We start from the raw sequence: 26,410 nt of genomic DNA, 5'->3' as shown, positions 1-26,410 counted from the left end.
ACTTAACATCCGTCAGCCTAGTGCCCACATCTGTAAAACAGAAATAATGAGGATGTTGAGGGGATGTCATAGTGTTAAGTGGAAGGACCAAAGGCAAAGTACTAGCACAGGCATTGTTGGCAGTAGATGCTCCATGCATACCAGCTCTTGGGGCAGCTTGGCCTTTGTGGCACCAGGCCTAGAAGACAAGGCAAGCCATGCTGCCTTGATTCCATCTAGATCCCGAAAGTGAGGAGCTGGCGGCTGATCACTGCCAGTCAGCGAGTCCCCTTCATGCAAGGCTGCAAACAGACAAGCCACCTCCCGTGCAGCCTGCAGATACACAGCCCCTCCAGCAGGCTTCCCCTCCTACCTGACCTGCTTGGGAATCTTGGAGTGTACAGGGTTGACTACTAAAGGATACTTTTATAAGAGTAAGCTTTTAATTACACTTTCGGGTGTAATGTGTGGATGATGAGGTAGGAGAAGGGGCTGAGACAGCAGGTCGGGTGGAGAAGGGAAGCAGAGCTCAGTAGATTGCAGGGGCTGCTCGTCCTATCAAAATGTTCTTTTAGCTCAGGGCAAGCCTAGAATTTTCTCTCCAGGCCCAAGGAGAAAAACACAGACTGGGAAATTGTGTGAGGCGCAAGGAGTCACCGCAGTGGAATTGAGTCTGAAGTGTACAACCTCTTCCCACTGTGAATTCAATCTCAAAACACGTACGATCTGTAATTCCTGGGAGCCCTTAGACTTGCCATAAAACCACTTAAAATTAGACCTGTTCCAATTCTTGTTTCTGCCCATGCTTCATGCTATAAACTGTTATTTTCCATTCCTATCTGGGCTCCACTCCTACAAGCCAATAATTCTGCATCCTTTTCAGAACGGCTCTATTGCGCTAAGTTGCCTTTGAAGGCACCTTTGTTTTCCTCAATGCTCTGAAGTGTGAAGTCTACGTAATTTGCTAAATGCATCATGTTTACATATGCATAAGCCAGTTATCTCCAAATCACCATCCCCTGCCTGCTCCGTTGGCTGGATGCTTAAAGAAAATGAAGCTTAATTTTCCGTAAGCAGTCTTCCATGGTTTTCAAATAAACTTGCAGAGACACCGACAAACTAAATTACACAGTGGTAACTACCCAGACAGCAGTGAGAAGCCAGGGCTGAGAGAAGCCAGGTGTGTTCTAGCATCCCGCAATCACAATAGACAAAGCAGAGATTGCCGGGGTCCCCACGGCTGCTGCCAGGGAGGAGCCAGGGCTGAAGTGTCAGCAGTGGGGATAATGGCAGTCTGTAAAGCAATAGACCCAGCTTCAGTGATCCAGAGAGACCCTGAACTCATTGAGAACTGGTGGGAATTCTGGCCTTTCCTTGTCTAAATCTAGGGAGTCAGTGTGACAGTGTGGTCAAATGGTCAGAATGCCTCCTTCCTCTGTTGCGTTCAAGGCATATTGGTGTGAATCCTTTGGTCCCAGGTTCCAATGGGTAGGCTTAGATGGACAGAGGAGGAGATTTGCTCTTCTCAAATACACAGTGGAGACAAAAGTCCACCCCTGAGACTGGGCTGAGACCAGGTACCTTCGGCCATGTTATGTATCTCTGCTCTCAAAGATTGTTCCACCTGATTTTAGCTCTCCATGTTGATCTTGAAGGGACCTGCTGGTCACTTAATGCTTTGACCAGATCACCATGTTTGTTCTTGATACTTTCACAGTCGTGGAAACTTTCGCTCCACTAAACACATTCAGGTTTTCACCTTTCACACCTTCTGTAAGCCTATTGATGTCTACTTGTGCCCAGGCAGTCTGCTGGGACCCAGGAGTAAGTCAAGGACAATGACCTCAGCATCCTTCCTGCTCTGATGGCCACTGCATTCATGGATTATTTTCCTCCTCTGGCTTCAAAGGAAACATTAGCGTGAAAACAGAGGGATGGATGAAACTGTCTTGAGTTACAGATGAAATCCCCCAGTGGTGATCCAAGCCTCCTCCTTCCTGTTGTCCTGTGCTGCATTGGTTCATCCGTTCACTTCCCCTTCAGTAAAGTCCAGCCAGCCACAGTGTCATTTCAGATCATGGGCTCAGCTTTGAATTTTTTTAAAGAGTTTTTTAAAAAAGATTTATTTTATGTATGAGTGCTCTATCGGCATGTACACCCCAATGCCAGAAGAGGGCACCAGATCTCATTACAGATGGTTGTGAACCACCATGTGGGTGCTGGGAATTGAACTCAGGACCTCTGGAAGAGCAGACAGTGCTCTTAACCGCTGAGCTAGCTCTCCAGCCCCAAGATTTATTTTTTTAATTAAAAAAAAGTGAAATTAAAATATAGTTGCTTCATTTCCCCCTTCTCTTTCTCCCCTTCATCCCCTCCCCTCTCCTTTTGTACTGGCTGGTTTTGTTTGTCAACTTGACACAAGCTGGAGTTATCACAGAGAAAGGAGCTTCCCTTGAGGAAATGACTCCATGAGATCCAGCTGTAAGGCATTTGCTCAATTAGTGATCAAGGGTAGGAGGGCCCATTGTGGGTGGGGCCATCCCTGGGCTGGTAGTCCTGGGTTCTATAAGAAAGCAAGCTGAGCAAACCAGGAGAAGCAGGCCAGTAAGTAACATCCCACCATGGCCTCTGCATCAGCTCCTGCCTTCAGGTTCCTGCCCTCTGTGAGTTCCTGTTCCGACTTCCTTTGGTGATAAACAGCAATGTGAAAATGTAAGCTGAATAAACCCTTTCCTCCCCAACTTGCTTCTTGGTCATGATGTTTTGTGCAGGAATACTGACTAAGACAAACTGGTACCCCTCTCTTACCCCTTCCTTGTTCTCTCTCAAATTTATGGCCTTTTTCATAGGTGTGTGTGTGTCCTTTTTCATCTACTTAGTGCTGCTTGAATGCACATGATTTCAGGATTGAGGAGTTGGTATCAGAAAACCACTTAGGGGGCTTGTCCCTGGAAGGATTAATTCTCCATTGTGCAGTAGTCTTTAGTGGCCTGTGGTTTTCTGTCTACTGCTGAGACCCTGTACAATTGTCTCCCTGCACTGTAGAATATCTATCAGTGTTGTTATTTACCTAGTCATTTAGGCAACCATGCTGTTGGGGATCATGGACGAGGTGTTCCTGTTATTTCTAGAGACACACCCACTCATTCTGCGGTTGCCCTCATCCGTCAGCACTTATGATCTTTCCACCCCCTCTTCTGTGGTGACTCTTGAGCTTTAGATGCAGATGTTGTGTTGTAGATGTATCCAGGGGCTGCACATCCCACGGCAGGCTGCCCTCTGCATTTTTACCACCTGTGTTTCCTCTAATGGTTTCTGTCTGCTACAAAGAGGAGCTTCTTTGCTGAGAGGTGAGAGCTTCTTGTCTGTGGGCATAAGGATACACATTTAAAATGCCATTAGAATTACGTGGTTTAGTGAAAGTGTCGGGGGTAGGGTCTCCTCTAAGATCCATGACCTCACTACGACTAATAGTTGGGTAGGTTTCTAGCACCAGCCATGGTTTCTTTCCTGCTGAGTGGGCCTTAAGTCCAATCAGACAGCTTTGTTTACTGCCAAGATAGATGTGCCACTACTGCACCCTGAGGTATATCTTGTTGTGCTGCTGGTCATTGTGGTTCCTAGGCATCAGCTGCATGGGGATGATTGATTGCTTCCCTCCCTTGAAGATTGCATAGCAACTTCTGGTATAGGATGCTAGTCCTCAGGGAAGATGTTTTTCAGGTCAAATCTAGCTCACATCCTTTGAGTCCTGTGTTTGAAGTGGTGGTGTCTTCAACAATAAAGACTTAACCTAAACCTCTGGGTGACAACCAAGCCAACAGCAATAGGCTATACTGTTCTTGGACTCCCATGACTGACAGCTCAAAAGGAGATTTCTCATGCCTGGTCCGGGGGGGGGGGGCGCTCGTAGATGATCTATGGTGTTTGTGAGGAGCACTGTCATCCCAAGTGATATAACTTCATTTAGACTAGATCTATACTTATATGTATTATCTGTAATTGTAGGCTAGATAATATTATTCTTTATGGCTTTCCCAAACATCCTTAGTGTTAATTTTCTCTCCTCCTTCCTTCTCTGGGATTGATCTTTCACACCTTCACAAATTACAGCTCCACACCGTGTATAACCATTCCTCTCCTCATCACTTGTATCCTGCAATTGTCAACATTTTATTTTTATTTTATGTATATGAATGTTTTGCCCACATACACATACACGTATACATATACACATGTCAATACCAGACAAGAGCATTGGATCCTGTGGAGTTACAGATGGTTGGAAGTCACTGTATGGGTTCTGAGAACTGAACCTAGGTCTCCTGCAGGAACATTCAGTTCTCTTAACTGGTGAGCCATCTCTCTAGACCATAAGAGATGCTTGATGTATGTAAAAGCAAAGCCAGACAGAGATCCCATATGATACATAAGAAATGTTTTTTTTAAAGGTTTATATCTTGAAGAGTCTTGCACACTACACAACTGTATTAACTGCAATGGGTAGATGTGCTATAACCAAGTCACACTGAAGTATTTGAATTGTTTCCTGATCCTTGCTATCTCAGACAGTACCGCATAGAGCCTTGTATGCTTGACCACAGAGGAGTTATAAGTTCCACAGAAGATTTTTATAATGAAAACATTTGGTAGCCTTTCTGGGTCCCTTCAATTCTGTTAAATCGTTTGTAGCCAATATCTAGTTAGAGTTTTCTTTGTGACATGGTTAGAAATATAATGCTATCCTTTTGAGAGGTGAATTTAGCTCATTTATATTTATTGTTTTAGAAGTTAAGTTTGACCGTGTTGCTGCTGTTGTTTGCCTGCTTGTATTCTTTAGTTGCCAAAGCTGCTCTTAAAATTCCTATTTAGCCTCATTGGGCCTTAAACGTGTGGTTCTCATGAGCAACTGGACTTTTAGGCACATACTACCATTCCCCACAGGAGTGTTAGCACTTTAAACAGTGATTAAATACCCAGGCGATTTTTCTTCCTCTTTCTCTACCCTCCAATTTTTTAAAGCTCCCCTCCTTCCTATCTGCTACTTGGCAGTACATTCATCCTCCTAGGGCTTGCCTTTGTTAAAAAAAACACAACACAAAACAAACCTTATACTGCTTGATTTGCTATCTATCAATAATTTTACCTGTGCCTCAGCTGGTACTTGTGGGCTTTGCTTTCCCATCGTGAATGCTGCTATGCTGAAATCTGCGGGCAGCTTTGTACTTTTCTCTGTTGGAAGTCACTGGGGTGTGTCTTCTCTGCCACATTGACTTTCTTGACTTGGGAAACCCAGCACTTTGATTAGGATGGATCTTCTTATTGACCCTTCTATGGCCATTTCCTTGGCTCACACTGTGCCTTCGGTTTATTGGTTCAGCAGAGATGGGGTTTACAGAAAGAACTGGAACTGCGGCTGCTCTCTTCTGGGTTCCCATGGTCTCCCCAGGGCTGTCAGTTGCCCACAAGAAGAGCATCCTTTGCATTGGGGTGGTAGCTTGGCTTGCTGATGTGCACTGATTCCTTCCCTTTGTCCTGCTGGCTCCTGTGCTCACTCTGGCCTCCTCCCACTTGCTGTGGCTTCTGTCTGTTCTTCCTCCAGTTTTGACATTGTCTCTTCCTTTGTCTGGGCTTTGCTGTGTGGCTTTCTTTTTATTTTATCATTATTATTTTTAATCCAAAGGCAATTTCTCTCATCTGAATTTTTGTTGTTTACTTGGTCCACATTTTCATGTTTCTGCTCAGTATGTTCTCTGGCAACTTCATCTGCTTCTTCTCCCAAAATGTATTCCTATGGATTCTTTAAACCAACAGCGCCATATTCTTTAGAATGAAAAGCAGTATTATTGTGGGAGTAAGTTAGGTTTGACTGGTCTGCATATTCAAAATGGAGTCTTAGAGGAAAAGTAACCAGGCTGTCTGTAGATGTCACAGTTCCAAAAAGCATCCAACTTACCAGCACAGACAGATTGCTCCCTTTAAAAGTGGTCCCTCTGTGTGGGCCTATCTTTCCTGTTTCTGTGAAACAGATCAGGCCCAAGAGGGCTTTCTCCATTACTCTGTTCAGCCTACTTCCAGTTTTCCTGTTACACTCCAGTTGTATTTTGCAATGAGCCTCTTGTCTGCACAAACCACAAATAACTATCTCGTGTGTGTTTTCTCAGCTCTGCCGCCTCTGGGGCGCCCCCCCCTTTTTTCTTCATGTTTTTTCTTCCTCTGTGGCTTCTATTTAAACTGCTCCCAGCCCTTCACTCTATATCCCTTAGTTCTTGCTGAGCAGAACTTTGAGTCACTTTAGGGAGGAGCCCTTTGCCTCTGAGAGACATATTTGTGTTGTTTTATTGTGTTTGTTACCATTTTATAGACCCTCGTCAACATTTTCCTTTTCACTTCCATCTGGAAGATTTCTGGCTTCCAATTAAACCCAGAGAGAGAGGAAGGCACTTTCTCTCTCTCTCTCTCTCTCTCTCTCTCTCTCTCTCTCTCTCTCTCTCTCTCTCTCTCTCTCTCTCTCTCTCTCTCTCCCTCTCTCTCTCTCCCTCTCTCCCTCTCCTTCTCTCTCTCTCCCTCCCTCATTCCCTCCTTCCAGTGCTCCCTCTCTTTCTCTCACTCTCTCTCCCTTCCTCTCTTTCTCTTTTTTCTTCCCTCTTCCTCCCTCCCTCCCTCCCTCTATGCTATCATTTCCTGTATACCACATTTATTATCTATAAAGAGGAGGCTAGAAGTTGCAGTGTTTCCCACTTAGATCCCAGCTCTCTGGATAGACAATCTGATCATCAGGTAGAAGCAATAATGGCTAATGCCACAACCCTGTGTCCATTACAGTCTAGAGGAGCTCTGTGGGGGCTTGGATGCTGAGACACTGACCACCATCACACCTGGGGAGGGGGACAGACTGTGAGAGCTGCTGTCCTGAAGGGAAGAGAATTGATAAGTCAGCCACTCTGCTTGACTTGCCTTCAGTCTTGGGCAGTTCCTCCTTGGATCCTGCCTTCTGTATCCCGATGACTCTGTGATTTGTCCACCAGGCAGACGGAAGTGAAGGTGGCAGGTCCTGGCATTTCAGTGACCCTTCTCTGGATGTTCAGTCCACTCCCACCCTCTTACCCTCAACTCAGATACTACCACTGACCCTTTGTCACCAGAGACTGTTGTTTTACCTCCTCCCAACCATCTTCTTTAAACTATTTGTGTACAGGTGCTGGGGGTTAGATGGACTCTACGTTTGTCTCGTTTCTTCTGTCCCCACAGAAGGTACATATGACAATGTGTAGTGTCCCCCATCCCAAGGAGGTCATGCATAGGTTCCAGGTATCTCCTGGACTCCCTACCCATCTCAGATCAAAGTCTGCCATTAGCTCCTTGCTGCGTCAACTAGGAAAGTAGTGTTATCTCTTGCTGAAGGATAGACACGTCTGTGATGCTATTGCTTTAGGCATTGAAAACATAGAATATAAAACTACACTTTGTAATACCGAGATGTGGATGTTGAATCAGAGCAGGTTCAACCGGTTCTTAGAAATGGAGCTTCGTTATAAATGATCCCACAAAACAGAGTCCTGTCTCTAAAGCTACTTACGGGTTTACATTTGTCTTAGAGCAAATCCATTTCTATCCTAGGTTGCTCTGTAGAGTGGACTCATGCTTATGTGGTGTGCAGTACAGCAGAGTGTGTATATTCCAGCACCCTCAGTGATCCAGGCTGAACCTCTTTGCAGCCGGACAGAGAGAACCTCATTGTTTTCAAAGGGACATCAGATGCCTTTTCTTCAGCTGAGTGTGTAGCCTGTGGAGGTGCTGGACACCTCGGGATGTCCATGCATCCTTCATTACAACTGAACTGTTTTCTGCGGTCACTGCCTGTCTATGCCAGGTCACCTCTCCAGGCAAATGCTGACCCATTGGCTAGAAACACAGTTAAATCCAGAGCTGGCCTTTATAGACAATAGTCTGCATATTCAGTGATATGTTCTTGCCTCAGAGTGTAAGAAAGGCAGTGGATTTTATTCAGAGTTTTCAAAGCTTATTTCATCTGGCTAACCTCCCTGCTAGATAATTCAAGGGAAAACCAAGTGTCACTCTGCTAATGCACATTTACAAATGTTGGGCAAACTCTAAACATATTCCTCTTTCCAGATGAGGGATTATCATTAGAATCAAGGGAACACGGAGCCTCCTCAAATCAGGTTACCGAAGATAGTCTTAATGGCTTTAATAGGGAATGTATCCATCTCAGCTTGTGAGTTGTACCATTGACTGTTTAGCTCATCCTCTTCCAAGTGTAATATCAGTATTTTAAGCTCTTCCAAAGACTGATTTTTGAAAACGATTTTATTAGCAAGCCCCTGGATAACAGAGCCCTAATTCTTTACTTGCTCCTGTGGGTTTTTTATTTATTTTTATTTTTATTTTGCATAAAACAATACCTTCTCTAAGGGCGAGAGAACATGCATATAGATTGATGTTTTAGGCACTGGAAAGTAAAAACTAGAATCATGTGTAGCACGGTTTAACTTAAGCACAGCCTGGTCTGTCACTTGAGTTCAGTTATGAGTGCAGTTTACTGTGTGTGCTTTAGAGAGGTCTTCATGGAGCTGCCTTTTCTATAACACGTACCTCAGAGTGTCCATCTTAGCCTCTCGGGGGTGGGTACTATTAGCTCCCAGAATTCCCCAGCTCAGAAGTTGATGGTAGCAGCATACTGTTGGTTTCGAGAGCTTCATTCAGCGGTCTGGATCATGACTTCAGCTGAGATTAAGACCCATGGTGTTGACGCATGCCTTTAATCCCAGCACTTGGGAGGCAGAGGCAGGCAGATTTCTGAGTTCGAGGCCAACCTGGTCTACAGAGTGAGTTCCAGGACAGCCAGGGCTACACAGAGAAACCCTGTCTCAAAAAAACAAAACAAAACAAAAAAAACAAAAAAACCCCAAAAAAACCCCACCACACTGGCACTGTCCCATTGACAGAGAAGCAAGCAGAGGCTCCTGAAGGGTTGTCAGACGGTTGAGAACGAATGGTCTCCTGGGGATGGTGTTGAGAAGGCTAAAGGGATCATAGTCCCAAGCCTGCTGCTCATGCACACAACCATTATCACGTGCCCGAGGGGCTGTGCAGGCACTGTTCGGGGCGTGGGCTGTGCCTCAGAAGCACGGTTAGTGTGGAGACCCGAGTGAGAGCCTCGGTGTCTCCATTCACTATCTGTAGGCTCTGGGAGGGACTGGAACTTCTCTGAACAGCAGCAGAGAATCGAGTCTCACTGGCTAGCATTGTGGGATGACTCGTGTGTGAGTAGCATGCGTCGTCGGCTCCGGCCTTTTTTGGCCTTTACAGTTTTTCCTATTTGGTCAGTCACAGTGTCACACCGTGTCCACAGACACACAAAAAAGCAGGGAATACTGCTGGCTGTGGCGGACTAGGTGTCAGGTGTGGTGCAGAGGGCTGAAGTTCACTCTGCTTTTTAATTCTTCCCAGAATTCTGTTAGCTGGTTCTGTGTGTGCCTCGCTTGCACTGGGGAAGAGGCTGAAGAGTAGGAGACCCATGCCCGCAGCCCATCTGGAAGCCACACTCACTTGGTTCTGTGTGTTTCTAGAACCACTTCCTTTCTCCTGCCTTCCCGGTAGTCCTGGAAGGCAGAATGGCTTTGGTTATTCCTGTAAAACAAACAAACAAACGGAATAAGCAGAACCAGTCCTTTACTTTTGTTTGCACATCAGTTTATGAGAGCCAGGATCCTAAGGGAACTGTGGGAATACCATGCTTTCGTCTTTGAAGCTCCCTGGCTTGCAGCATCATGACTCCTACGACTGCCAGATGTGCAACAACTGGAAGAGGCGGAGTCTAAAGCCCCTCGGGGAACCAGCGTCGTCCTCATGATGAGATGGCAGTGGTACCAAGGAGAAGCCAGCCCAGGGTGGAGAGGAGGGGAGGCACATTAAGAAGGAACCTTGCCTCTGCTCAGACCCTGGCTCTGGGGTCTTATTCCAGTGCCTAATCTTCACCAGAAAAGTAGGCTCAGCTGGACCTTCTGCAGAAGCTGCTAATTACAAACACTCTAAGCCCATTGATCCAGAGCCGCTCTGATGAAGTAATTATTCACAACAGCACCTAGGAGGGCTGAGGGAGATTAGTGGGAAAGGACCACGGTGCTGGGTCTCCATCGCGGGGAAGGCCTCTCTCGGCTTGCTCCCAGAAAGAGCTTGAGTCTGGCCCAACTCTTTAATTACCTTCTGAGGCACTAAAGTTTAAATTAAATCCGGATTGTTTTCATATTAGCCTCTGCAGAGCCCTGAGCCAAGCATCCGTGAGGCTTGCTGGCGTGGGAGGAGGTAGGGGCGGTGGCAGGCAGAGTGTTTTTTAACTCGAGCTCTTAAACTGGAGATGTTCATGCACTCAAGAGCAGAGCAGAGCTGGTTCCCTGGCAGGGGTATAAAGGTATCCAGGATGCCTGTGTAATGTCGGACTTCCACTTAGAGACATCCCCGTGGGGGTTCACTTGCAACCAGCCATTAGGGTTGCAGACACAGAGAACCAGTCTCAGGGGCCTATGCCAGTCCCTCTGGTAGCTGGTAGCACTAGATTTGAATAAGAACTTGTATCCAGTCACCACTTGCGGTTTTTTTTGTTTTGTTTTGTTTTGTTTTTTTTGGTGGTTGTTGTTGTTTTTTTACACCACCTTTGTAGCGTTTTCTACACCTCTGTGGTTGTCTTTTCGGAAGTCTGGCCTTCTGGAGTAGCTATTTGTCAGCCAGTTGCCGCACTCAGGAACAACCAGAGACCATGTTAGGATATGTGTTAAGCTGCTGGAGGTCGTTTTGAGTTTTATAATGTCTTCTTTGTCAAAACTGCGCCATAGTTCAAAGGTTCCTCATCTGATCCTCACTGGATCTTGGTGCCTTCTGTGGGAGCATACAGGGCAGGGCGAGCCATAGGAGCTCAGCGGCCAACAGCCAGGCCATAGATGCCGATTTAGGGCAGACATCATGGCTACCTCTTCCTGGTAGCTTCTTCCCTGGCAGTCTTCTGCTGTCTCCCTCCCTCCTTGTTGCCACAGGCTGCCTCCGGCCTTGTTTCCGGTTTTGGCCAAAGCACACCCATTTCTCACAGTCATCTGAGTCACCTGAGCCACACCTCCCATTGAAAGCCTTCAGTTTCAGCACATGCCACACCCATTTAGCACTCTGTGCCTTGGGTCAGGAGGCAAGAAGATGTCGTTGCATCGGCTTTCCGGGCTGCTCAGCATCTGCAGAAGCAGCCCAGCCCATTGCAGTTTGGTCATATTTTGCAAACAGGCAGAAGCCCACCAGGAGAGCGCTGCCTCATTACGTAGACTCTTCCATGCCTGCGTGCCACAGTTCCTGGGGGAGTGTGCTGTCTTTCCGGACATTGTAGAATAATGCGCAACGGTACTATTCTTTTCCCTAATGAAGCCCCAGTGGCTGTGCATGTGACACAAGGCAGGCTGTTCTGCAGTCCTCCCAAATGGCCACTGTGCTCACACCAAAGCTAATGAAGGCGAGAACCCTGCTCGCTGCCTCCTCCGTCCTGAACTGCTGGGCCAGCTGCCGTCTATATCACTGCAGCACCTTCCATTACAGATGAAGGCCTGACGGAGTTTATTAATTGCACTCATTAGTGCTGGCTACCCACAAGCCTAGTCTATCCAAGGAGGCAGCTTCTCCCAACCCTCCCTGCATAGATTCTACTCTGCAAGATAGCTCGGCTTCAAACCCCAATCCTACCACTTAGGGTAGCGTTTGACTTGGGACTTTGTAACCAAGATGCTCGATCAATCATTCATGTTTTCTTCCCATAAATACATCTCGAACAATTGCTGTGTACCACCTATGTAAAGCTAGGAATGCAGGTAGGGGGCTGTCAGACGACCGATCGCCCCTCACAAAGCGTATCCAATTGGGAGAAGGCAGGCAGTCTTTGAAACCCCAGCCTCTTGGTTTTCTATTGGCACAGCTATAAAGCAAATGAGGGAAATGTTATTCTTTATATCATCAGTATCTCCTCGGGCTAAAAAAATAAAGCACAACAGTAAAATCCCAACCTATCATATAGACAGTTGGGATATGAGCCCGCTACATGCCAGTAGCTATGAGCTATGCTTTACTGATATCTTATTCCATGCAATGATGCCGGGAGCTGAGCTTCATTTTGCCGAATCACAGATGGAGAAGGTACAGTTTACAAAAGGCAGCGAGGAGGTTATGAGAGTCCCTCAATAGCCCCATAATGAGAGCATTCTTCACGCAGGTAACAGGCTGCATTCCATGCCAAGGGCTTATACTGCTGGTTTATGCTCTAATGGTCAAGAGGGACATGACACTAGGCTGGACATCCTCGGGAAGGAAATCCTTTCAATATCGAGATGCCAGAGAGACTCTATCAAGGCCACAGGGATAGGAACATTGAGACAGGAGAGTGAGAGGGGCAGTAAGGCCAGAGCACGGAGACCATGGATTGATCCTGCAGGCCACTTAAATCACAAACTTAGGCTCAGCCAACAGAGCCAACAGGATCCTCAGAAGTGGCCAGACAGGAAAGTGACTTGACTCAGGGTCTGATTCAGAATGACCGAGGTAGCTTCTGGGCTGTGAGGTGGTAGAGAATAAGACTGGGTGACTACCTGCTGAGGTGACCCTAGTGGGGAGCAACATGGCTGGTGGCATGGACCAGAAAAGGCAGTGAAGACAAACATACTGTGTCCAACGGCTTGGGAGGATGAGGAGTCCAGGGCGACTTCCAAATGTCTGCTCTGAGGGCAGGTATCTGAAGCTATTGCTTTCTGCCTCCTGGACATGACACTGCTGGCCTGTGGGGTGAGGGTGCTGTCAGCGGGTCTCAGGGATTCTGCCAACCCCCTGGCCCTGTTGGAGCTGAGTCGTGTAATTAAGATTTGCAATGACCTGAGGAATGATGAAGGCACACAGGGAAACAGGATGGCAGCTGAGGACCGAGCTGAGACCTCTTGGGGAAGGAGAGCAACAGGCAGCAAGCAAAAGCCCAGGGAGAGGCAGGAGGGAGGGGGAGGAGGAGGGAGGAAGCAGTACCAAGGCAAAACAGACCAAGGTCCTGGTTGTCAAGGTTTAGACAGGAGATGGCATGATCCCGGGAGAGCAACATAGTTGCTCTGTAGACTGAGTACTTGATTCCTCTCCCCCGACAGGAGGGGTAGGGGTGGGAGTTGAACTCCTCTGTCCTCTGGGACAAAAACTGTCCCACTTCCTGGCAGAGTACAGGAACAACAGGTGGGTGTGGTCTGCAGTTTCATTCTGGAAAATGAAGTATCCCCTGGCTTCCCAGTTCCTAAATTGTCATTTCCAGTTAGTCCCACCATCTGGAGTAGTCACCGACACCTTAAGAGGCATCCAGTCTGTGCTGTGCTAGTGTCAAATGGGAACAAATAGCTCTCTGCAGGGCCCCATTCTTTATTACTCCAGCAGACCATCTCCCTGCAGACTCTGCTTAGCTTTCTCCTCACAAAGACCACTCAGGTGAAGATGCCACGAGTGAGCTGGGCTCAGTAATTGAGTGGCCTCTATCTGTTTCTGTCCTCCAATCTCAACCCCAGCCACGCCATGGCTCCCTGCTTCCTGACTTCTTGTTGAGTGACACATTTTACTCTTTCAAGGTGGAGCTGCCTGATTCTTCCAGCTGTCCCTGGCCTCTGTGCTCCGGGAAGCCTGGTGGAAATGCAGCACCAGCAGGCTTGTGAATGTGCAGCTTACCTGCCTGTCTCAGGATTTACTTAAACGTGACTGACTAATTTATCTTGCAGTGTGATTTCCTGGCAAGTTGACTTGCCAATTTTCTCTGCTCGGAGAATGTTCTAAAGAAATGGTGTGGGTTTCCATTTCTAAATGTAAGAAATAGGACTCGAGAGTCCATATCCTGTTGTTGGATGATCACATACTGCAGCTTAGAGCTGAGCAGGGTCAGAAAGGCACAGGTGTGGTCCTCAGAAGCTCAGAGTTTGGGTCTGTGTGAGGATGCTCCTGGAGTCTGACTTGGTACTTGGACAAAAGCAAGAATCTCTGCCTTCAGCAATAGCTGCTTCGAGTCCTATTGTGAGCAAAGGTTAGCAGAGGTGTGGAGAGGTGGCTTGTGGGAGCTTGTTATCTTGCTTCTCCACCATCTTAAAAGGCCGAAGGGAAGGAGAAAAGACACACATGTGGGTAGCCAGGTATCTTGGTGAGTTCTTTGTAAAGTTAGAGATGGATCGGAGAATGAGATTCACCTTTACCCACTTCTAACCGGGGTGGCAGCCTGCTCTGGTGGAAAGATCTGGAACCTGTTCTATCCATGCAAGGGTGATGAGCAACTTGGGACAATACATATACCAGAGGAATTAGCTTGTACATTTATTTAATATTAATTCACTTATGTAGAGTTACTCAAGTACCCACTTATATGACGTGTTTCTAGGCAGCCAGAGCCAGTTTTGGTTATTTGCATTTAACTTAATTTTTGTTTTCTTAAAATGGACAGCACTTGCTTGTCCAAAGCCTACCTCTAAATAATCTATGTAGAATAATAATTATGGAATAATTATGTAAAGAACTAAAACCTTACCTGGCACATTCTTCAAATGAGTGTTGATCCTGTAACTCGTTAAGAGTGTGAAACACACTGTCAGGTTTGTCATGAACTTGTTATCCTGGGTCCACAGGTAAAGAAACAGGTCCCAGGAACGTTAGGGGTAGGTCTATGGCAGGTGATAAAGCTGAGATTCGCTCTAGGCAGAGTGGCCCTGCAATGTGACTTTCTGCTATCAACAAGAAACTCTGTGTCTTACATTATAGTCAGGTTTGTGTTCAAGGTCATTAGCAACGTGGTATCCATAGCTGGGCACATTCCCTGGTTGCCATGCAGAGACTGAAGCTCGCGTCCCAGGTAAAATACAGCTGAATGTGAAAACTGGCAGGTTGCATGGCTGAAGAGTAGACGTGAGCTGTAAAACAAGGAAAGGCATCTGCAGAGCATTGCCTGCCTTCTGCGTTCTCCCTGGTAGCACGGCTGTCGGCTGTCGGGTGGGGCTGGGTACCATGGTGATTCAGTCAAGGGCTGTGCTTCCTGGAGGCTGCAGTGGACTTGGGATGACACATTGTCTCTATCGTGGCCTTCTGAGACTTCCAGGGGAGGGCGCCGAGCCTCCATGTCTTCTGAGCTTGCAGTTGGGCCCTCTCAACACCATGAGAGGATGCAATTCAACTCTGCATTGAAATGGCAAGGGGCTCAACTTGTTGGGTTACTTGCTTCCCTCCAGCTTGAGGATTTGAAAGGGCTAACAGTTGTGAAGGTCGGCTCCTGGTTCCCTCTTGGCTGCAAGGCTTTTACATTTTTCTCTACTTGCTGGAGGACACAAAACATCACTTTGTTTTCAGTGTCCTCCCAGTGTCCCATGGACCCCTTGCCAAGATGTTCTCATTCAGAATGAAGGCAGGCCCCGAAGGAATGGCCGAGAGCAGTAGACAGTCCACTCCAGCCTCCCCATCTTTTCCTCCTCTTGGATTTCCCATCTCAAGTCACAAGCTCTACGCACTATCGGACAAACTTTGCCCCCACTTCCTTACCTGTTTTTCCCTCCATCAGCCAGGGTCCTGTCTCCCCCAACCCCCTGTCCCCCTCCCACACACACACACTGAAACAGTGAAGCAGGACCTGCCAAGGTGATAGGGGCTCTGCCATGGTAAAGACATTTGCCTGTCAATAGTGGACATCTGGAGTCAGTATGTAGGAAGACTAACAAATGGGGCCAAATTCACAAGTCCATCTTGTTCTCATACAAAATAGGGAATCTGCTGCTGCAAGGCTCTGTGTTGCCCCAGGCATTCTCTCCCTGGGAACCTGAGCTGGTTAATCTCTTAGTGTTGAGTACAGTGAAGATGTCATGGTCTCTGGCAAAACTGCAATAACAAGTTTCATGTGCTTAGCCGAGGGATGTCAGTCAGCCTTTGAGGATGCTGTACAAACATAAGGTGTCGGCAGCGTGCTTTATCTGAGACAGTCCAGGTCTGAACAGCCTGTCTATCCTAGAAACCCAGGCGCTCTCCTTGTTCCATGTTTGGCTTGTGGCGGGAGCACCCTTGGGGTGTTTTCAGAGTGTCTAGGCAGGAAGGATCGCCTTCACAGCAGCTTGGCCGATGACCTTGTACACTGGACGGAAAGCCCGGATGCTCACCACCCATCTGCTCTGTTCCCTGCAGCCTGCACAGACAAGGAGCTGCGGAACCTCGCCTCCCGGCTGAAGGACTGGTTCGGGGCTCTCCATGAGGACGCCAACAGAGTCATCAAGCCTACCAGCTCTGATCCAGCCCAAGGCAGTAAGACCACTCTATTCTCGCCCTTTCACTATAAATATCACTTCTCAAGTGCCATGGGTTTAGCCGCAGCACATTTTGGCTAAAGAATAAGATTTAAAATATATACCAATTTTAGAACATTGAACTATCAAAGAAGGGTGATGTTTTAGAATCAAGAGAAATATGACTTTTGGGAAAACGTGATTTCAAAGAGATCATGTTTTTATATAGACATTTTTAAAAACATATAGAAAAAAAGTCGTGTGTATATAAATATATACACACATATATAATACTACCCATTTAGCAACTTAAGCATTCTATATACCTTGAGGTAATTTTTCTTGTTGTATATGGAAAAAGTAAGTATTGCAGAAGTCTGCATACTTTATAAGCCGATATACCATTCAGAAATTTAAACATCTGGAAATATCATTATGCTTTAATGTTATCAAGTGGGGTCTCTAGCAGGATCCTAATCATTGCTATAACAACTTAAGAAGCCTTTAATTGGGACATTTGGGTTGATTCTAATAGAAGCAACAGTATAGCAAACATCTCCAATAATGTGCTTTTGGGTATACTGGGTATTCCCCAGAAACCACAAGGCAGGTGCCCCTCCCCCTCCTTTCCCACTAACACTCAAGCTCCTGAAGGAGGCTCCAGGATGAGCACAGATCATACGTGCACACTCCACCTCTCCATGCTTTGGACTCTGAGGTAGTTGTGCTAACTGGTACAGTAGAGATCGCCGATCCACCAATCCTTCAAATACAGGCAGCTCGGCTGTGTGTGCATTTGAGACAGCGGTGGTACCCATGGTGGACCATGGATCACCAGCCCAGCGTGGTGGTGCACGTGTTTCACCATATATACGTGGGAAGCTGAAGCAGGAAGATCCTCTAAAGACAGGCTCCAGACTGGCCTGAGCTACATGGATAGATGCTATCTCAAAACAAAAAAATAATGGTCTTCCTATTGGTAATTCTTTGATGCTCATGGCTTTCTGGAGAGATCTGTGAAGAGTACTGACGCTTGCTGTAACAGCTTCGGTCTTTCGCCTTAATGGTAAGATGGCGCTTGTTTCTCAGACCATGCTTTACAGGTGGTAGGTAGCTCCTGGAAGTTGTGTCTATAGGACGGTAAGGTGAGATAGGGTTTTTTTGGTTTGTTTGTTTGGTTGGTTGGGTTTTTTTCCTGCCAGAGGTCCCTTGGGAGTCTATGGGCACTAATTTTCATCTAGAAAAAGTTGTCAGGAAGCCATCCAACCCTGGGCTTCTGGAACAATGTCTCCATGGAAAGTAGCTTTTGGAAAGAGAAGTCTTGGAGCCTCCGGGGAGTCCCCCGAGAGCCTTCTCTGTAGATGGGGGTGGGGGTGGGTGGGGGGAGCCTTGGAAATACTAGTGTACCAAGGAGTAAACTGAGTTCCCAGAGGGGGTGACAGGTTGATGTCCTGAAGCCACTCAGGTAGGAGAGGTGTAGAACAAGGGTGTTTTATTCCCTGAGGTCAGAGAAAAGAGCAACACATTTGTTGGTCTTGAAGGGGCAGCCCCAGAGCCTTGCTCCAAACTCCATCCTCTGTCTCCAACAGCTGCAGATGCTGGGTACACATGCCCTTTTCAGAAACTGGGAATGAGGTAGAGCAGGCTTGACCTTTTGACTAAGTCACACAGCTTGGCATTTCTTCCAGTTGATGACCATGACAGTCACTAAAGAAGAACCATGCCATACTCCATGGTCTCATCTGAAAAAAGAAATTAAAAGGTATTATCCTTTTGATAGCAAAATGAATAAATTCAAATATGCAAAGATTTATTTGAAAAGGGTAAACTTAAAGCTAGTAGAAAACTTCTGTAGCTAGGAAAGAATTGCTTTTACTGATATAATATGCCAATAGTGCAATAGTGCGGTCGTGAAAGAAAACACAGAGGTCTCCCAGAGCATCTACAGTATGGGGAAGTCCAGCATCTCCTATGAGCTCACAGGAAGTTGCTTCAATCTTTGTGTAGAATTTTGTACAGATTTACCATAAAGATGTTGCTTCATTATATCTGGCTCACTAAACAAAGGTTTCCAAGATGCACACACAAGTGTAGGAGACACTAGACTGTGCAGTCTGACTCATCAGGACCCTGTGTATGCAGACACTGTATCCCAGATGTGGCACCCTAAGCCAGCTGGATGCTTTCAGGACAGATGTGTCAAAGAAGGCAGGAAGGGACCTGGGAGAGAGAGTGGGGAGACTTTAGATCCTGACAGGGCTGTCAGTGTTTCACTCCTCATACTGGATCATATAATCTTGCTATTTTTTCATCTATAAGTTAGAGATGATAACATGTCACATGACTGCCACTAGGGTGGAGTAAGATACTTAAATGTATAGTGCTTAGAAACATTTTTATCTGTAGAATCCTAGGAGAATGAAGCTAGTCCTAGAGATGCAGTTTACAGGAGAAGCTAGGATTTTTGTCATCCCTTAGCTCGGAGAGAAAGATTGACTTGAGGTCTGTCCACAAGGCTGTGATGTGCCGAGGGTGGGGCTAAGCATGAGAACTCCTCCCTCTTGGGAACAAAGACTTCCCCTTCCCTGGGGAAATAAGAAAGCAGTGATTGTCTGAGGTGGTTTGGATTTCATCTCCTGTGGCTCCTTAGAGGATTGCAGGAAAGAAGGAAGGGATGGAGGAACGACCTGGGAGCTCTCCCCTCAAGCCTCACCCTGGGCAAAAGGGTTCCTCTGGGATAGAATGGAGCCTTGAGTCTCATTCACTTGCTTTGGTCTCTTCCCCACCCCCACCCCACTCCTTTCTCCACCATTTTGTTTTGATTTTTTTTTTTTTTGTCCTTCCTAAATGATAAGCCCAAGTTTCAGTATTATGCATCTTATGTTTTAGCGTGTTCCTGGTTTACCTTTCATTTCTGCAAGCAGGTTTACAGACAGTAAGACTCATATTTATACCACAGAGATAATATCCTAAGGAATGAGTTCCCTCAAAGTTGGCTCTTGCCTTTAGGACATTTGTATGTCTCATATATATATAGGGCACACGTTGCGGGTGGGTCTGGCACTGCTATGTCTTCAAATGCTAAATTCTGTATTCCAAGATCCTGTTGCCCCCAAGACAAGCAAATTCCCACATATGCCAGCTTTTGTTGTGCAAACCTTGCTCCCCTATTTAAAACTATTGGTTAAATAAAAATGGCTACAGCCAATTACTGGGGAGAATTGAGAGGTGGAGGTTGAGTTACCAGGCTGGGTGTTGCAGGTAGGGACCATGAGGAAGAAAGAGAAGGGAAAGAGAGAGAGAAGGAGCACAGAAGAGGAGGAGGGAGGATGAAGGGGAAGGAGGGGGAGAAGGAGGGAAGAGGTAGAAGGAGAAGGAAGAGGAGGAGGAGAGAACAGAAGGTCTCCATTAGTCATGATGAACCAGAAGCACGTGTCCAAGTGAAATGCCTCCACAGGACACCAGACTGCTGGAGCAGAAATGACCCAGGAAGATTCAAACAGCAAGTATTGGGGGAGCACAATTGGGGGAGTAGCCAGTCTAGGTTTAGAGGATAATTAGATTAAGGGGCATCTGCAGTAATTGCACAGAGCCTAATAAAGAAATCATAGTTTGAGTCTCATTCGTTTGAAGCTGGCCAGGGATACGCGTAATTCATATTTCTTTATAGAAACAGCCTGAAAGGGAGGACACAGTTGGGTGTACCCTGACCCCTGAGGCACCCAGTTAGGGAGTGGCAGGGTATGTGCCATGTCTGGCAGGCTGAGTTGTCCCTTTCTCTCACAGGGTTTGACACCAGCATCTTACCCATTTGCAAGGACTCCTTGGGTTGGATGTTCAACAAGTTGGACATGAACTATGACCTGTTGCTGGACCACTCAGAGATCAATGCCATCTACCTAGACAAATATGAGCCCTGTATCAAGCCTCTCTTCAACTCGTGTGACTCCTTCAAGGATGGCAAACTTTCCAATAACGAGTGGTGTTACTGCTTTCAGAAGCCAGGAGGTAAGGTGGACTGGCTCCAAAAGCCAGGCAGCCATGGGCAGGGAGGACATCAGGGATCTGTGCACCTAGAGATACAGCCACCAATCAATGAGATTCTCAATATGAAAGGTACTATACACATGTAAGAGGATCCTATTTTCCATTTCCTGTGAATTCTTCTTAATTATGTTTTGTTTATAAACAAATGACAGATCATGAACTACACAGGGTCTAAGGAATATAGGAAGAAAGGATCCCAGAGTGACTCCTGTCACCCCAAGTCAGGAAAGGGAGTCAGCCTGCCCCAGCATTCCACCCAGAGGCCCTGCTCCGCCTTCCTGTGGGTGGATCACCTTCCCTGTCTGGCTTTTACTTCTGTCCCTGCCCCCTGGGGGGTGTACCCAGTGGAGCAGAAATCTGTCTGTCTGTCTACTAATAGCATTCAAATCTCACAGTATTTATGCATGTGCACAAAGACACCAGGACACCTATCAAAAATGTAGACACTGCTAAGAACATTCAGGGAAGAGTAATTTCATGTGCACACTCACAGGGTTGTCAGATATGTCCCCAGAGGCAGAGGATGCATCTGCATCTCGGAATTTCAGCACCGTTGCCAATCCGCCCTCCAAAAGAAGTTACATTTAGATATTTTTGGTGAGAGAGAGAGAAAAAAAATTCAGAATATTGTTTCTTTGTGTCAGTATCAAACCTAGTCACTGTTGCCAAACTGGGACAAAGTGATACTACACTCCCCACTGGCTCCACTCTCTTTGTAAGAAATGGATCTGGGGAGCTTGGCTCACCTCTGGCACATTCTTAGGTTTCCATTTCCTTGAAATGATTTTCTGTTGCTTTCTAATTTTTTGTACATTTTTCCCTATTGAAACTGTGGTTTATTTTCTGCAGGAAAATGTATATCTGTGGACTTAGAACCTTGCTAGTGATGATGAGTATTGCAAATATTTTCCCTAAACTTTGTGCATTTTCTTGTTGGGGAAAATTTTAACTTTTGACATAGTTGCATGTCTTCATTTTCTTGTTCTATGCCTTGTTAAGTCATAAAGCTCTCAGTAGGCTTAGAAGGGTATTGTCACTTGAATCTAGTCAGGCAACTCTCTCATGTTTTTGCTAACATTGGTAGGCTTGTATTTGCTCAAATTTGCCTTACTGTATGTATGCACAACCAGGGAAGCCTCGGGTCCTGCTTCAAGCCTGGAGGTACAACCTAGCTGCCTTTCTGCCATTTTTTGACAAATCTTTCTTCTACCAATAGCATATGTCTGAATATATATATGTGTGTGTGTGTATGTATGTATATATATGTATGTGTATATGTGTGTGTATAATCATATATATATGTGTATACATATATGCAAAGTTTACATATAAAATCAATATGTGTGTGTCTTTGATTTATTCCTGAACACTCAGTCCCATTTACCTAACTATTCATAAATCAATTCTATCCAATTTAATTCACAGTTTAAAAAAAAAACATTTAAATCACAGTTGATTGACCCTGTGTCTTGGTATATTGTAGGTCTCTCCTCTTTTGCCGTTAATTTTTATTTCTGAATGTTCTAGATAGTCGTGTTTTTCTTCTCTCCTGAACTTTAGAGTGCATTTGACCAATCTATTAAAAATTCCCCTCAGCTACATAATACAGAATCCTTTTATCTTAGAGGCTTCTCGCAGCTAGTGAAGTTAGAATTCTCAGTTTTGTTCCTACTGTGGTTCCCCTTGGCACTACCACAAGGCACCTGCTTTCTCTTCTCTGCACAGAACTCTCCATTTCCAGCTGCCCTGGTTGTCTTCATGTTTTCAGGTGTAAAGTGTATCATGTGCAAGCGGAGATAACTTTCCCTTAAATATTAAAATACAATTGTGTTGTTTCTCCTTCGCTTTATAACAGCAATCGTTTAGTCTAAAATGCTGGTGACACAGAGCCTGATCCACTGTTGAGGGTGAAATGCCAGACTGAGTTTACTCATGGCTATTCTGAGAGACTGAGCTCGCCACTACGCCCCAGGGCTAGCTCAGGACAGGCTCTTCTTTCTGGGGTGTGTCTTGGAATGATGAGGCATCCCCAATTAGTTCAGAGAAAGGTTATTTCTCATTCTGTACCTTTCTCTCACATCCATTTCGTCTCCATGGTGTTACTTCACATTGTTGGATCTGCTGCTTTGTTTCATAAAAAAGCTTCAAGATGATGGAATGTTATACTTAGAATTGTAGGTTAGTTAAGGACATTCGAGTCTCGGTTGGCGATGCTGTTTGGGGAGGCTGTAGAACCTTTGCCAGTCAGACCCTTTTGCCTCTCACTGTTTGCTGTGTAGAGTCAACCACATCTTTTGCTCTCAAGGGCCCCAGTGGACTCTAGCCTCCCATAACTGTAAGTCAAAATAAATGGTAAGTAAAACAAGTTTTTCCTGCAGTTGCTTTGGTGAAACACCATGGCCAGAAGCAACAGAAAATGAACAATGCAGGATTCTTTTTCTGCATTTCGAGGACCTTGATTTCCTAGAAGCCACCGAGCCCTGCTTAGCTTGTGCCACATCCCAGAGATGTGACGTGTTATACTCCTTTGAACACTAGAATTAGATTCTTTCTAATCTTCAGGAAACTTTTCTTTTTTGGCGTTTATCTTGAGAACTTTTCTATCTGGTTAGTCTTTCTCTCAGCCGTAACATAGTCGTGTCCCATGAGATCCGTGGCCGTGGAGGTGGCTTTCCTCTCTGTAATTGTTTCTCTCTGTCACAGCCACTCTTGAGCCTCCCCGTCGTTCCCTGACCCCTGTTCTCCTATGGTCTGCTTTTTTATTAGAATCCTCGACTTCTCAGAGAAACCTCCCCCATGCTGTCGTCTGCTCAGCAGCACATGTTTTCCAGGATGAATTTCTCATTTTAAAAATGACCAAAAAAAAAAAAAAATTGTGTGTCTTGTTCTTGTCTACATTTCAGTTGATTTCCATCAGTTTAAGTTTTTCTTTCTTTAAACAAGTAGGTTTTTAAACTATTGTATGAAAAAAATTAAAGAAAGTAGTGTAAAGTTAGAGCCCCACTCCATTGCAGCAGTGGGATCTTCCTTCTGTAAACTGTGTTCTGTCACGGATGAGATTTTCCATTTACAAACTAGTGATAATGTCAGCACCTATTCTTACAGTGGTTATAAGAGTTTTAAAAGGCTCTAGAACATTCTAACACTTCGGTCAACCATAGCTATTAGTCATAGTAAGTGCTGCCTGTCGTACTCACAATGGGGTTTGTGTCGGTCTTTCTCCTTACCCTTGACTGCAGTAAGGAGCATGGGTCTTGCAGCCAATCTTCCTCACCTGGCAGTAGTAATGCCAGGTGGTGCTGTAAAACCCGTATGGCAATAGGCAGAATCAGCAGCTGTAGAGAGAGATGTTAGGAGTACAGAGGTATGGGACCCGTTACCCAGGCCACAAAGACCCTAAACCGGTGGGAGGACCTGCCAGAGACATAAGGCTGACAAAGGCACATCTTGGGCAAAACCCTAAAATACTAGTGAGGTCACCTGTTGTTTTGCTGAGTGGTAAATTCTTCCCTTGGGAGACCACATAAGTCTGCTCTCTGCCATCCGCACGTGTAGCTATGTGTGTCCTACATAGTTGTTCATACAACATGCATTTCACAAGTTAGGTGTCAGTGCTTGACAGCAGAGAACAGATGCTAGGGGTCCCCGGTCTTCGGGAGGTAGAGAAAGAACCTCGATGTGTCTTAGCCTGGATGCCTTTGTTCCTTGCCTTCCCAGTGGCTCTCACATCCACACAGGCGTGCCTGAGCACTTCTGACCCCTCTCTCTCTCTCCCAAGACAGGAGCATGCAGAGGATGAGGCATAGTAGGCCCTGGCTAGCTCATCTGCATATCAGAGTTCTTAACCTCTAGTAAACCCGAGCCCATTTTCAGCTCCCAGAAGCCTTTGCTGGGTGCCTCCCTTGCTGAGAAAATGAAAAAGTCTATGAGCCGATCACCTGGTTGTTTCTTGGTCTAGTGTAGGGAGGAGGTGTCCTACATTATGTAAGTAGTCTGCATGAGCCATTACAAGTGCCTTGCGATATGGAGCGCTTCTTAAAATTAGCAACACTAATGGCCTGAGTTTGTTTTGTTGCACAGTCAACAACATATGGAGCAATTCCACACCCAGGTGTGTCATAGCCCACATTTCGCATCAAGAGCGGAGTCAATCATTAGAGATTATATTCTGTACCATCTGGAAACTGACTTTCATAAATTATTTTTCTAGGTCTCCCTTGCCAGAATGAAATGAACAGAATTCAGAAGCTAAGCAAGGGGAAAAGCCTACTGGGTGAGTACGATTCCTTGCCACTCATTAGAGCCACTAATTAAATCCATCCCCATCTCTTGTAACACTCAGCTCTACAGTGTTTATCCCATTAGGGGGCAGGGGAAGAAATGCTTCAGTTTCCACCAGCCTGAGCACTTGTGGCCAGCTGGTATGCAGAAGATGCCCTCTACCAGCAAGCAAAGCCAGAGCTTGGGCCAGGGTCTAGCAGGCAGCCCGGGCCACAATCAGTGTTCACCTCTAGACTGTTCTCCCATTCTGATTCTGGATCTAACTCTTGGATTTCTCTGTCACATAAAGTCATGGGATGGAGCGCATGAGCAATTTTTCCAGTTCTCAAAATGCAAGGCTTGTAAGTTAGAATACTTCTTCTCTTCGCCAGGGCTAGTTATCCATTTAAGGAACAAGACAAGCTGTGACCCCTGCCACAATGTATCAGATAGAGTCAAAGGGCATGTACCTCTCTGGATGGAAGACACCGGCTTATTTAGCGGCTGCTGCTTTCTCCTCTGGGTCTAAGGCAGAAGTAGGTCAGTTGCAGGAGGACAAGCTCCTTTTTGGTCCTCTTAGCTCAGGGATGGCGGCAGCGGGTGGGGATGGGTATGGTGGCCATCACTGGCATACTGGTAAATCTCATTTGATGAAAATCGAACCTTTCTTTCCCTGTTAAAAGGGGCAGACAGCTGCAGCCTAGTCATTCAGACATTCTCCTTAAGTGTTCAGAGGTAGGTGTGTTCCCTGAGCAGCGCACTGTTTCAGAAGTTAATCTATCTTTAAGAAGATGGGCACATTTTTCCCCTAAAGATTGCCAAATGCAAGCATTCTATGAATGCTGGCAACTTGTCTTCCAAATGTTGGGGTCCCCTCATAGTCCACACACACCCCTTCTACCTTTGAGAATGACTTATTTTCCATGGCTTGCCTCATACTTTTGATTTTTGTGAGAACTTGAAAGCTGTGCTTTTAAACTCTTGCAGTCTTGGTTTGTTGGTATAGAATGTATCATTCTGATTGGCATAGCATCTGGATCCCTCCTCCATCTGTTTTGTTTAACTGCCGGACTTGTGGTGGCTACCTGCAATATGCTACACGGGGCAGTGTTTGGGGTTTGACAATATACCCATAAACTACACATAGTTTATGCAATTACGATGCTTTTAAAGGTCCATGGATATGGTGATTTTTACCCTTCAATAACGACACGTTTATAGGGTACACCATGTGACGTGCCTTTTTTTTCATGATCCAGCTACCGCCTACCTTTATCCTAACATAATCTCACCTGTGTCTTATCTCAAATCTCCCACATTCTGAGCTCACCCCGGCCGACTCTCACAAACGCCATCTGTATTGCGTACAGATTATTTCCTGCGTGCAGAAGATCTCCTAATAACAGCTGTGTGTATTCAGGGACATTCAGCTTCAAATAAATAAAGGAAACAAGCAATAACAAATCATAATCCGTTATAATTACTACCTACTTAGAAAAAGCGGTAATCTTATTAAATTACAGGCTTAACACAACACCTGCTTCTCACCAACCCGAGGCCTCAGCCCAAGGGCTCAGCCCAATCTTAATGTATTCTGTGGTCTATTAGGTACTGTGCTTTCTAGCTGCTGCTCGGGAGGTGGGGGGGGGTGGACCTGCATTTCCCACAGACTCCACCTCTCCTCCACCTGCTCCTGCTCCTGCTCCTCCTCCTCCTGCTCCTCCTCCTCCTCCTGCTCCTCCTCCTGCTCCTGCTCCTCCTCCTGCTCCTGCTCCTGCTCCTCCTCCTCCTCCTGCTCCTCCTCCTCC

At 46.1% G+C, this 26,410-nt stretch overlaps 1 protein-coding gene across 4 annotated transcripts in view; it reads left to right on the top strand.

Annotated features, from left to right (window-relative positions):
- The window catches only part of Spock1 (SPARC (osteonectin), cwcv and kazal like domains proteoglycan 1), a 488,983-nt gene that overhangs the window by 449,531 nt on the left and 13,042 nt on the right, over positions 1-26,410 (top strand). For all 4 annotated transcript variants that reach the window (XM_021180197.1, XM_021180196.1, XM_021180195.2 and 1 more), the window contains 3 exons: positions 16,198-16,314; positions 20,082-20,303; positions 24,553-24,615. In XM_021180197.1, coding sequence (XP_021035856.1) covers positions 16,198-16,314; positions 20,082-20,303; positions 24,553-24,615 — 402 coding nt within the window. The remainder of the gene's footprint in view (positions 1-16,197; positions 16,315-20,081; positions 20,304-24,552; positions 24,616-26,410) is intronic.

This window comes from Mus caroli, chromosome 13 (assembly GCF_900094665.2).
Source record: "Mus caroli chromosome 13, CAROLI_EIJ_v1.1, whole genome shotgun sequence".
Classification (NCBI taxonomy): Eukaryota; Metazoa; Chordata; class Mammalia; order Rodentia; family Muridae; genus Mus; species Mus caroli.
Note: the sequence above shows the minus strand (reverse complement) of the source record. Positions and strands in the feature narration are given on the sequence as shown.